Source organism: Psittacula echo (assembly GCF_963264785.1).
Source record: "Psittacula echo genome assembly, chromosome: 4".
In the NCBI taxonomy this organism is placed as follows: domain Eukaryota; kingdom Metazoa; phylum Chordata; class Aves; order Psittaciformes; family Psittacidae; genus Psittacula; species Psittacula echo.
Window position 1 is genome coordinate 51,248,358 of NC_137738.1, and position 13,229 is coordinate 51,261,586.

The following is a 13,229-nucleotide window of genomic DNA, read 5'->3' on the forward strand; positions in this document are numbered from 1 at the left end:
GCACTTTGCACACGTAGTCAGATGTAGCCTCACTGTCTTCATTATTTTTGCTGGTTTCACAGAATAAATATGGTGTTAATTGCAATTTGAGGGCATTATCAGTGATTCATTTAGGAGAAAGAAATAGTAGTATCACACTATTTTCCCACATTTTTGCAAATAATATTAATTAGAAATAGCCATGTATTACATGATTATCTGAAGCTGTACACTTAAGTCAGGCATCTGTCATAAATAAAAACTTTTAAAACCCCTGATGGCAACAGATACTTAAATTTTTGTTAGCTTTTCTGTAGTGTAGTATTCTTTCCAATGCCATTCTTTCTTACAAAAATCTGCTGATCGAGTAAAACTTTGTAGACTATTGGAGTAAGAGGTTTTCTTGTCTCTCCTCCTTTCTACCATTTTCCCCTAAACTTCTGTTGCTTTATCCATTTTCCCCATGCTTCCACCTGTCTGTCTTTTTCTTGTCTTTTTGCTGTTGTTGTTTTGTTTACATTTTTCATTTAATTTCTCTGCTTCTATCATCTCACCTTCTGCCAGGAGTTTTTCACATTTTTGAACTTCTGGGATTCCTCAAGTGCAGAGGAATTCAGACTTTTGGGAGGCTCTGGTGTGAGACAGTGAGGATCCCTGGTTGTTTTTCACACAGGTTCACATTTATTTAAGGCTGCACAGCTGAGCTGGGGTCTTCCAGAAATGTTCAGACCTGTGAGTGCTGAGTGATAAGTGAGCCATGTATGACACCACAAGAGGAACTAACTCAAGAAACAATTAGTAGAAGAACAGGGTAAGATTCAAAAGCTGTGCTTCAGACCTTTGTAACAATGATTGAGAAATGAAGAAGGTTTTAATAGCTTATAATTCAGTATCTGCAGGAAAGCAAAGTCCAGGAATATCAGTCTGAAAATAGCCTCCTTTTTGACCAGAGCTAGATCTGAATACTTGGTTGTTTAAATATTTCTGTTTAACTTGGGTAGATGGAATTAATCTTTAAAGCGTATCATAGTAATTTGCAGAAAGCTGTATCACACTAAAATAAAAAGCCTTTGAGCGATACCCTGTTAAACAAGTTGTGCAAAAAGAAGGTGAAAACAAGGAAGTTTGTAAGTGTTTTAGGGGGGAAACACCTGTCTTTCACTCTGGGGAGAGATCACACTGTTTCTAAGGTTTGGAAGAAAGCTCTTCTGAGTAATCAGGCACTCAGTACTATCTGTGCTTGCTGCTTCACCTAGCTTATACAGTAGATATACAATGTTTGAAGATTTGATAAAGGAAGAAGAGAAAGGTTTGCACAATCTGTGGGTGAATACGTGCTGGGCAAAGGTGATATTTGGTATTTTGAAGCAAAGTACAAGAACCAGCAGTAAATTTATCACTTGGCATAAATCAACAGCATGCACACTTTCTTGGAGCTGCCTGTTGACAAGGACACGGCAAACTCAAAGGGACCCTTTGTAAGAGCAACGGACAGTGAATGGGATTAAAGCAGTTAAATGCTTCCTTAATTTTTAATTGGAAACAGATGCAAAAGGCAGTGGATTAACAGGAATAGTGACATTAGCTCTGAGAAAGCAGCTATGGAGAAAGCAAATTGTGAAGGTTAAAGTGTTCAATTGTGATTTTATAACTAGTAAGGAAGTGTGTCAGCTAACAGCAGGCAAACAACTAATTTAAAAAGGTCTCTTAGTGGAGGGTAAGTACCCATTTTGGGGCTTAAAGCATACCAATGCTTTGGTCTGAACCACAGGACATACTCATTGGACACAAATGAGGTCCTCTGGTTTTTCTGAGTATGGCTCATTCAGCTCCATGCAGAGATATCTAGAGCTACAGTGCGGGGTTGAGACACCAACTGTCCAACCATTGCTCATGTGTCCTAGGAAAGCTTCAGCAGGCTTACTATTCTGGGCAACAGCAGAAGAAGGGGGAAATGTTTAGGTTTTATTTTTTAAATTAAAAGATGTAATACTTTATATACTGACTAAATGTATAGAGGAAATATCTTCAACCAGCTTTGAGAAGGAGAATTTTATGAAAGTAGTTAACATTTAATATTATTTTCTGTGATTGAGCGTTGTAAGTTTTGTAAGTTGCCTTAAAAAAACCCAAAACACCCAAAACAACGCAAACCAAACCAACCAAGCAAAACATCAAAAAAACCCCACAACTCATTCTCTGCACCTCCTTTCACCCTTTATTATTTACTACAAATATTTACCACAAATAGCACTTTTTCCTTTGTGCTTTTTCAAATCCCCTGGCACCCAAGGAAAATACGGGAAAATAGAGGATAGGGGAGCGGAGGAAAATGTAGAAAATATGCTTTGATCAAAGGAAATGAACAAATGAACAAATGAACAATGCTTCAAGGATCTCTGAAAAAGCAGACTTAAAACTCTACTGGTAACATTTTAAAAGTAACAAAAACAGCCCACCTGGGAGAAAAGTTAATGCAGTGAGTTGAGTAGGCAAAGATTGCTTGAAATGGCAAACTGTCTCAAAAAATGTGTAACATATGTAGCCTTGTGACTAAACAAGGATGTGAGGTGAACCCAGTATACTAATGCTGTTGGGGGAAAAAATCAGCAAATGATTGCAGTTAATAAAGAGAAACCCATGACTAAGAGATGACAGTTTCAATCTGAAGTTGTCCATAAATGCCACTGCAAAGTTATTGACCTCAGTCCTTGATCTAAAAGGAAGACTAGTGACATATGTGTCATTAGCAGTGGCAAAATTTAGTATTAATGTAGTCAAATAAGGGAGGAAGTTTTATGTGTTCAGCAGGAGTGAACTGAAACTGATTATACCCAACCTACTGCCATTGATAAAAGAAGCCTGGATAGCCTGGAATAACCTATTTGTCTTTCAGCTTGTGAAAATAACCCCAATTCTTTTTTGAGATGGTAGGTAAGATTTGTTATTGCATATCATTGAGAGCGAGAAATAGTAGTTGCAGAAAGACACATGAGCAGTTTCTCTTAAAGACATTAGAAAAGTGAGAAAGTAAGAAAAATACTGAAAATATTAGCAGAGATTTATTTTAAGCTTATGCAGAACAAACAACAAAAAAAAGTAAGCTGTTTTAAGGTATTGCAGAGACTAGAAATACAACCTAAGTTTTACATTAATAGCTAAGGAAAAAATGGCCCTGAAGCGCAGAATTATGTACTCTGGCTAAAACAACTTCCTACTTTCATTTCCTTAAGGTACCTATATTAGAAACTTTATAGCTGAAAAAGTGATTGCATATGAGATTCTTTGTTGAAAGGGTGTGTTTGACATAACGATGCCTGCAAATAGGCCAGAATTAGCAGCTATTCAGCAGTTTGCAATGGAATGAGGGCTTACACCTGGGCCCACAAGTTCCCATTATTCCAAAGCCATGCACTAGCTGAAAGCACTTTCCAAATACTGATTTGCATATTTTTAGAAAGCTGTAAAGTATGTGAAGTTATTTCACCCTGACATGGAGAAACACATCCAAATCCCAGAAATGAGGAGTGCTGAAGTCAGCATGTGGTGTAAAAAGACTTAAAATACTGTTAGGTCCCTGAATTCAGCAAATGCAGAACTTGTGGACTTAACCCCAGTTGATATTTGCACCAATATCTATAGTGATTGCTGCCTTCACTGAGACTGATTAGCCTCTGTCAGCTTATTTAGTAGCTTGATTGTGAGCATTTATGTTTGTTACATTAGTAATTTTATATAGGCTGGAAGGAGTTGGGAACCATCACAGATGTGAACAGGTCAGTGCCTGTGCAGTCCGACAGTGGCTCCAGCTAGCTGATGCACACCCGTGCTGGGCTGTGGGCACAGCCCCATTGCTCCCTGGGGTGCCCAGCCCAGCCCAGCTTCTCCAGGAGGAGAGATCATTAACCAAAGGGCATGTGCACCAAAGGAGACTATTAATAGGCAATCAGTTTTCTTCTCAATAGCACTTTGTTCTTTGCTGTAAATGGAGCAGCTTGAGCGATTTCCAAAGTAATTTCTGTCACTACCTTTGGTGAAAATGCTTTTACAGTAAAGACTAGAAATAGTAATTCTGGTATTTCCTCCTATTTTATTATATAAAATTTGCTTCTATTTAAGCCTTAGTCTCGAGTTGTAGCAAAGCATAAAGTTCAAATGGTAAATCCCTCAGAAAAAGCCAATGGAAAGGTGGGCCATTTTAATTGCTTGTGACATTTAAACAATAAAAGAGATTGACTGTCACCATCTCCTGAAAATCATCATCTACCTTCAGAGAAGGGCTCTAAATTTCCTGCTGGTATACCTTTGCTTTTTGACTACCACAGAGGAATTTTTCCCAGTGTAACCGTGCATATATCTGCACACAGCCTTTACCATATAGCATAATAATACCCTACACAGCTTTCACAGTGTATAATATTAATAAAATACTCTGTTTACATGCACTTTCATTTTGTAGCAGAAAAACTGAAGTAATATAAATTCATTTTTATAGTGGTTGGTGTCAGTTAATGCATTGTCTTACCAGAAGTAACGTATTGTAATATAAATTTCCTATTAAGTTAGCATAGAACAAGGTTTAGGTGTCACTACTTATGAATAACAATTTATCTGTGACTATGACATAATTTAATGCAAATATATTGCTCTAAAAGGAATTGGTCTAATATCATATTGATGGTTTGTACTTTTATTATGCATAGTATTTATAAAAGTCCATCTTACATGTATGTAAAGAAAAGATTATCAGCTATTTACTGTACTGATATATAGCTTCTTTAAAAGGGCTTTGGAGATACATGTAAATCATGAAAGAAAAGCTTGTGATGTTTCCACTATAAAATCGTGCTGAAATTCCCTTTGAATTTTTTTTAAGTTCCTTTTGTGGATTTTATGTTTGTATACTTTTTATGGAAAAAAATGTTTTATTTATTTCTTTGCTTAAGTTCAAAAACTCCCCTGCTCTTCTGAAACCCATATAGTTAAACCTACCTAAATGATTTTACTTCTTCAGATAAGTGTAAATCTTGACTTGTTAGAAGTTGATCATAGAGTAATACATGTGAAAGAAGGAGTGTTTACTGTTGTTGTCCATGACAGATGGTGGGGTCACACTTCACAAGGTCAGGAGATTGAAAGAAAATCAGTGGGACCAGAATCTTTTTAAAGGGAAGTGCAGAGGCCAAAAGGTCCGTCTCCTCTAGAAGCTACTTATACTTTTCAAATTACTCAGATACCCAGCTTGATAGGGAATCTTAAGTCACATACTTCACATTAATATACACTTGAAATAGTCTTGAATGTTTTGATTTAGCATAGACTGTCCATAAGTACAAGGAGAAGAGCAAGAGCTTGAGCAGGAAGAAGAATGGGAGTTGAAAAGGCAGCAGAGAGGCACTGTGGTGAGCAATGGGGCTTCTGGAAATGCAAGTCTGAAGAAAGCCTTTTGGGCTGTTTGTGAGGAGGTTTCCAAAAGCTATTATCAGCTCAAGGATGATGTTTACCTGGCTGTTTTTTCACCTGAGTCCTCGCTAAGTATTTTATAAAGGGGAAGGATCTTAACACCGCTTTGGAAAGATGGAATTTAAGGTTATTTCTTAAGTCCTTGGAGGCCTGCTGGGAGTCATAGGGAATAGACAGCAATGGCTGCCTACACGGAGAGATACGGTTTAAGTCTTCAAGATAGTATTACCAACAGGTTGCTTTGCTGTTGTTCTTTTCTGTGTTTGGGGTCTTTTTACTAATTTGAGCTTTTTTTAAACTTCTGTTTGTAATTAATACTGACCTGAGAACAAAGGCATAAAACCACAAATGTGGACATTCAGGCATTATTTTGACTAACCTGGCTGGTGAATCTATGGGCCTGCTCACAGATACTCTGTTCCTTATTCAAGTTCCTTTACTGCTGCTTTTCTCTTTCCTCATTTCCTTTTGCCCCTTTGCAATTAAAAGATGTTCTTGGTGTGGCTGAATTGAAAAATGGAAGGGAAAAAATAACTTCATACCTATGAAAACATGTCCTTCAAGCTCAAATTAATTTATATTTTTTTTAGGCATTTGAACCTTCATTTGTTTTTTTAATTCCAGTTGAGCTCTGAAATAGTATAAGCTGATCCCAACCTTCATTTTTTGTGAATTTGCAGGAGTGGGTGAGGTTTGTGGGGAATCACTCTTCTTTTAGGCACTTGCTCTCTTTTACTTTCTGACTTTATTTTTACTGTGATTGCAGCAAGCTGCTCACTGCTGTGCTAACTTCTGTTCTTGTGCCCTTCCCATGTCAGTGGGAAGAGTAGCATGAAACTAACTGGGATCATCCAGTAGTTCCAGTCAGTTTAACATTGCTGCCACTGCCACAAGCATCAAAATTTGTATTGTAGGACAAGAAAACACACTCATGCGATGTGATGAGCCTAGAGGCTTCTCCCACTTGGGTGTTTAAACAGAAAATGTAGAAGGCTTTGTGCAACCCCCAAATGTAGAGCCAGTTTCAAATGCACAGAATTTCAATTGAATATGAAACACGTCCTTTAAAAGCACCACACAAAAAGTATTTTTTCAGGGTTTTGAGCAATTTGTCTGTTTCATTTTACCTCACATGCTTTAATGTGCTTTAATATCACATTTCATATTCTTTGTACATGCCCTGGTGAGTTCCTGTGTTTTACCCCAAACACAGATGTACATGCACACACGTGTGCACACACACACACACACACACGTATGTGTACACATTGTCCAGGGAAAATGTGTGCGTGAGAGTACGTTCATACCTCGCCTGACATATAGACAAGAAAAACAGTAGAACATTCCCATGAAAAACAAAATGTTGCCTACAGCAAGTCTCTCACTGCCACGAACAGCACACTCGGGCTGTCATGGCATGTCAGCCTTCATCCACTGCCCAGTCTGTATTGGGACTGAAGTAACGCAGCAGCCTATGACTTTAGTTAACTTTTACTAAGTTTTCCTCTGACAGATGGATGAGCAGTTTCTGTGAAGCTCTCATCTGTTTACTCGTGGGCTTTTTTGACTCCATGTATTTATTATTAATGTGCCAAATTACGTTGGTTGTACCAAGGGTCAGATCATCATTTATAGCTTCTGTGTAGACTGAAATAAATCCCATTATTGGGACAGACCATTCATTCCCTTGTGCTGCTAGCACAGTGCCTGGTGCTTCCTTTGATCCAGTGGGTTTTAATTTATTTTTGCTCTTTGTAAAACTTCAGACTGCTTTGATAATTAATACCCAAGAAATGTCATGTGTGAGGCTCACTGACAGTCGCATTGAAGAAAATAGGCCGATTAAGATGAGGAGAGAAATACATGTCAATAAATTAATAGAAGTAACATTTTAGCTTGAAGCACTGCAGATTTGGGCAGTGTTGGCTTTTTGAGTTGGGGAAGAGTTTTTTCTTCGGGTTCAGGGTTTCTTCAGGTGCTCTTTTATCCTCATCGCCTTCTTTCAGTGTGTATGTGTTCAAATCTAGGTGAGCTGCTGTGGTTAAAAAGGAACCATACTTGCAGGCAAAAATATCTTGTAAGCTGAAATGAGAGATAACTAGGCGCTCCTGCCTGGTGCTGATGGGATTACCAGGTCCTGTGAATCACTCAGGCAGAGAAGCCTGAGGTGACACTTCAGACTTGTTATTACACCAGGGATATTGGTTCCATTTAAAGTAAGAAAGTAGGGTCATCTTAGTGTGGTTCAGTTCAAAGCTTTGAAAATGCCTCTTGTTGGAAAGATTTGATGTAAGCAGTTTTGGTCGTTCTGCAGCGCAAGTATGTCAGTGGCTGAAAGAAGTGGCAGCTTGAGCCGGTGTGCTTGCCCTGTGCCCAGCCCCCTCTTTAAACTGGGATTTCTTTTAAAACAACAAACCATAAGAAAGGGTGACTGAAAACTATTTTGTAAGCAATTCTCTTGTTTGGAAGATGCTGTATAACAGAGGCTCTTCCTTGCCTTTGATTTTTCTTTTTAAAAGGATTTTAAAACCATGTAGTCCTTGTCCTAAGATACGCTCATTACAGAATTCAGTGATGTTCCCTGAAGTCACAATCTAGCTTGAACTGTTTCCCCTGGCTATACAACGAGACAATTTGACTTTGCATGAAGTTTTGAAAACCGTATGCTGGGATAACATTTCAACTTCATGCTTCCTCTGCACTGCAAATGACAAAATCCACTTTGAAGTGCTTTTTCATACTCCCTACCACTGCCTTTTGCATGTGAATGAATATTAATAAAAATAGACCTGTGCTCACTTTTGTTTTTAATAGGATGTTCTGTCATCTCTTTAATTTTTCTGTCTCTTGAATTTCCTGGTTTTAAAAAATTTATTTTATTTGTAGTGCCAGGCCCTATACCTGCTAAGTCGGTGAAAGGAACTCCTTTTGAAGATAAGATCTTCCTCAACTGGAAGGAACCTGTGGATCCAAATGGCATCATTACTCAGTACGAGGTAATCATTATACAGCTAACAAGCATTGAATAGGGCTAGGAAAGAGCAGCAAGAGAGGTGGCTGATGGTGGGTGTTTGCTCTGTAGGCAGCTATTCAATTATATGCTGCTTTCATTTACAGATTATGGAATTTTGTGTAGTGATCAGATACTCAAAAATCATAATTATTGTGCATTTGTTGTTGCCTGGCTGTCCCTGTCAAGTGGCTTTGACATATGACTATAACAATATTACAATCCACGTGGGAGGTGCTAGTTTTTAAAATCTTGTATCATTCTTATATAGTCTTCCAAAGCCATGACAGCCATGATCTGTGAAATCTTCTTTGTTGGAAAATAAAGTTACATGAAAAGCAAGATGGTTACTAGATTTGGAGCAATGTTTTTTTAGCTTTTTCAAACCTTTAGGTATCACCCTGCAAGGGAACCTCCAAAATTACTCTATTTAAAGTGTATTTAGTATATGAGCCTTCTGGGGACCTCCACAGGAGATTGGCAGGAAACACAGCTGATTTAAGGAACAAACACCATCCTCTTCAACACCATTTTTTTTAAGGACCAGTGGGACAAAATATTGTGTAGTAATGAATTACAGGAGGAAGAGACACTAACTAACCAAACAAAACCCCTTAGATCTATTTATCGATTTAATGCTAACGCAGTTCCTTAAATAGTGTGGGTATAACCCTGGTGGGCAGCTCAGCCCCCTCAGCTGCTCACTCCTCCACAGTGGGATGGAGTGAGAATCAGAAGGGCAAAAGTACAGGCTTTTGTGTTTTAATCACATCCAAAACCAGCACCTTACAAGGTGCTAGGAAGAAAATTAAGTCCGTTCCAGTCAAAACCAGTACATTAAGATATCATTGCTGGCTTTAAATATATTAGCTTGGTTTGGACAGCATTTCAATGTGATTATTAGAAAAGGAGAGGGAAGTGTATTAAGGAAAAATAAAAGGGTTTAGTGGAGGTGAGGAGGATGGCGGGGGTGTCGTAGCTGCAATGTAACAGTGAAATTTCACATACATGAACTAAAATCACAAAGAGAGATGAAGGGCACCTGCATAGCCTTTTCAAGTGAAGCAGTCTCTACAAGTCCCCATACTATCCCCAAGATAACTGGGTAGCATGTGGTTTTTTTTCCTTTCCAGCTAAACTAACCTAATCTGCTTGTGCCAAAAACTGCAGCAATTGTTGCAAAACTAATTCTTTTCACAGGTCAGCTATAGCAGCATAAGGTCATTTGATCCTGCAGTTCCAGTTGCAGGACCTCCGCAAACTGTTTCAAAGCTGTGGAACAGCACACACCACGTCTTCTCACACTTGCATCCTGGTACTACTTACCAGTTCTTCATACGTGCAAGCACTGTCAAAGGGTTTGGACCAGCGACCACAATCAATGTGACAACCAACATCTCAGGTAAAAACAAAAAACAAGAGCAGGAAAAAAAAAAGGGTAATGTTTTTGGATTTTTTTTTCATTTTTTTTTTTTTAAGAGTGGAAAAATCATGCTCTGGTGTGGAATGGAAAAGAAAACCCCTAAACAAAGCCTGTCATGTTGTGAAACTATAGTACTGAAAATGTTTTTGAGCATATTTGCCAGAGTAGCATAAGTTCAGGGATAAATCCTTGCATGACATGAAAATTGCAAACCTGTTGTGGTTAACTGTTTGATTTTGTGTAATCTTCTACTTTCATCTAAAGATTATGAAGTGCTGTACAAACCTTATCTAATTAAGCCTTACAGCACTCCATAGGTCATTAAGTACTGTATTTGTTTTGCAGATTAGTAAAGTCAGATGCTGACTTACTCAAGGTGACACCATTTAGTAGCATGCAGCTATAACAGAATTGGGGCGGTTAGGAGGAAGTGTGAATTTTCTTTTGCCAGATTCATATAGGCCTGCTTCCTTGTGCCTTCATTCACTTACTGCAGTGCATCAAGATTTGCACTCTTTGTCTAAATAACACACTGCAAACTCTAGAAGCAAGTGATGTCAAATGCCATGCCTTAGCTTTTTTTTTCTTCAATTTCAGTATTCTCAAAAAAAGAAAAAAAGATAGTTGTTTATGAAGTTGATAGCACAAGATAAGTCAATTGTTATATCTAAAGAGTTGATTTTATGACATCGCAACTTTGGAGCTTGGAAGAGATCAAAGAATTCAGTCATTTAAAAATTTAAGCAGCAAAAAGCAGACTATTTGCCTTAGTATCTGCCATAATGAAACTTCTATTGTCCTATGAAGTGAAGTTAATAATATATTGGAATGCATCTACCATTTCTATGGGAAACTACTCACATAGTCTCCTCACCCAGTTCCCAAAACCATGTGCATAAATCAAAATGTGAGAAAAATCAGGCTCCCTGAATTATGTAGCAAGTGAAATGCTGTAGTTGTCATAGTCAAATGGGACAGTTTGTTGAATTCCATCCCAACCCATGAGCACCAGCACTCCGCATACCCCAAACCCAAACCAAAAACCTCCAACCATCATATCACCAAAAAAAATAATCAAGCAAAATGTTCTTTTCTGTTTATCTAGCTATTAGGTTATTTTGAAGTCCAATATTTTACCCAGGTTACTTTATGGTCCTAGTGTTTCTTCACAGTAAATCCCTGTTCATAAATTTTCATGGATAATGGTGATGTAGTACTTGCATACTTGTCTTCTAATCATTTTGTAGGAGGAAAAAAAAAAAAAAAAAAAGGTGTAACTATGTAATAGCTTGCGTGTCTGTCCCCCAGACATTTCAGTATTTTGAGAAATAAGCACCTTAACACGTTTGGATTGTTTTCCACCTAGAAATTCCAGGAATTTTGTCCAGAATCCCATCAACCACACTTTCTAGACACAGTATGGGTCTGTTAGTCAGCAAAACATGATTAATATGAGAAATCTTGCAGGCTGTGACACCCTTTGTATCTGAATTTCAGCCTGTTGTTTTTTTCATCTTGCTTTATGCTGAACTGTTGTCGAGTTTCACTCTGCATAGCTGGCACTTTTTAGGAAGCAATGTGTTTCAGGAAATGCTGGCTTTATTTTAATGAGGAGTGAAATTACTCATTTTAAACAAGCTTACAAGTAGTTGCTGAGATCCTAGTGAACATAGTGTAAACAGTAATTTATAAATGAACATTAAATGAACACTGTTTCTAGAAAATAATATTTCCTGAAATAAGAGTAATATTTATGTTCATCTCAGATCTGGGACTAATGAAGCAAAGCTTTCAATCTCTCAGTGCTCTTCTATCTATTGATATATTATTGTAAAATTATTATGACTGAAATGATTGATGTCCTGCTAGGAAGCATCTTTTTTTGTAAAAATTAATTTTGAAATACACAGGAATCATTAACAATATAAAGATATATAAAAAAACCCCCAACCTTGCAGATAGTTTTCAAGCTTGTTAAAGATTAATAATTAATATAAATCTATTATTTTCTGAATCACAAAAAAATCTCTTTCCTTCCTTGTGCTAGAGCTGGAGTCAGCAACAATATTACCAGTAAGGACTGTAACAGGTTTGTGGCAGCAGAATAAAGTTGGATGGTTGAAGTAATCACCAACACCAGCCATCCAACCTACAACATGGGCGTTGCTGCCATGAAGACCTGACAGCCAGTTCATTAGTGAATCAGTTTCTGAACTGCTTCAAGTTTTGACTTTGATCTTGTTTTTTCGTAATATGCTGGGCTGAAGAATGCAGTGGTTCAGAAGCTGATGAATAAGCAGTTTGACCATGCATTGTTAGAAATGGATGAGGAAATCAGCATGCGAAGAGACTCCCCTGTACAGTTCTGGTCAACAGATGCATGTCTATCCAAGCCCAGTTTTTCTGCACTTGAGTTGGTATTGGTACGGTCTCCTTTGACCTGTAAAATGATATGTAAAAGGTTCTTAAATTGTTGGAGAAGGAAAACGAGAGGTGTCAGAGATAGGATCTTCAGGATGGTGATTATAGTTCTTTGTAAGGTAGAAATAGTGAAGCCAAAATGAGATTTTGTAGTCTCAGGGTTTCTCAGCAGTCACTGCCCCCCTCTATTTCTATCCTTGAATAAACCTGTTTGACTTGATAGGTACCATGGTCTGAGGGGGAGCAGTAAGGTTGTCAGTTATTGGTGAAGTCCCCATTCATGCTGCAGTAAAAGATTGAGCCTGACTAGAAAATCATTAAAAAAGACTCAAGTGGCTGGTGGAGACTGTGGCTTTGTACTATATTGCAAGCAGCCATAATCTCATGAAAATTCAAAATGCTTTCACTGATTTGTTTCTTATTCTTTTCCTTCCCATTCAATATTTATCAGCTCCCACTTTACCAGACTACGAAGGAGTCGATGCGTCTCTCAATGAAACTGCTACTACAATAACTGTACTCTTGAGACCAGCACAGGCCAAAGGTGCACCCATCAGGTAAAAAAAAGAAATTAAAAACCCTGAATAATCAAGATAGGTTTTTTTGCATTAATTATGTGCTGTATGGAAGCTGAGGGAGCTGTTCATTTCCAAGTGACATTCATTTGACATTACTGGTGTTTTTCTTAGCTAGGATGAGCTTGCCAATAGATCTGTAATGAAAAAGATTTGTTTCTTTTTTTAATAGTCATGACCTGAATCATCCTGCTGGCTGTCCTGTTTGATTTAGGGTCTCCAGGACCAATCTCCTATCCATTATCGTTTCATTTTACTTTCTCACAGTGTCTCTGAAATATGAGGTTGAAAGGTGTTTGTCAGAAAGTGGATTTGAAAATAACACTTCTTCTCCAGTGCTTCACATCAGCTGTTCTAT

At 37.9% G+C, this 13,229-nt stretch overlaps 1 protein-coding gene across 2 annotated transcripts in view; it reads left to right on the top strand.

The window, feature by feature from the left end:
- Positions 1–13,229, top strand: part of PTPRK (protein tyrosine phosphatase receptor type K) — a gene marked incomplete at both ends in the record, with an annotated part of 410,302 nt that overhangs the window by 317,239 nt on the left and 79,834 nt on the right. For both annotated transcript variants that reach the window (XM_080614674.1, XM_080614675.1), the window contains 3 exons: positions 8,329–8,438; positions 9,653–9,854; positions 12,748–12,853. In XM_080614674.1, the coding sequence (XP_080470800.1) occupies positions 8,329–8,438; positions 9,653–9,854; positions 12,748–12,853 (418 nt within the window). The remainder of the gene's footprint in view (positions 1–8,328; positions 8,439–9,652; positions 9,855–12,747; positions 12,854–13,229) is intronic.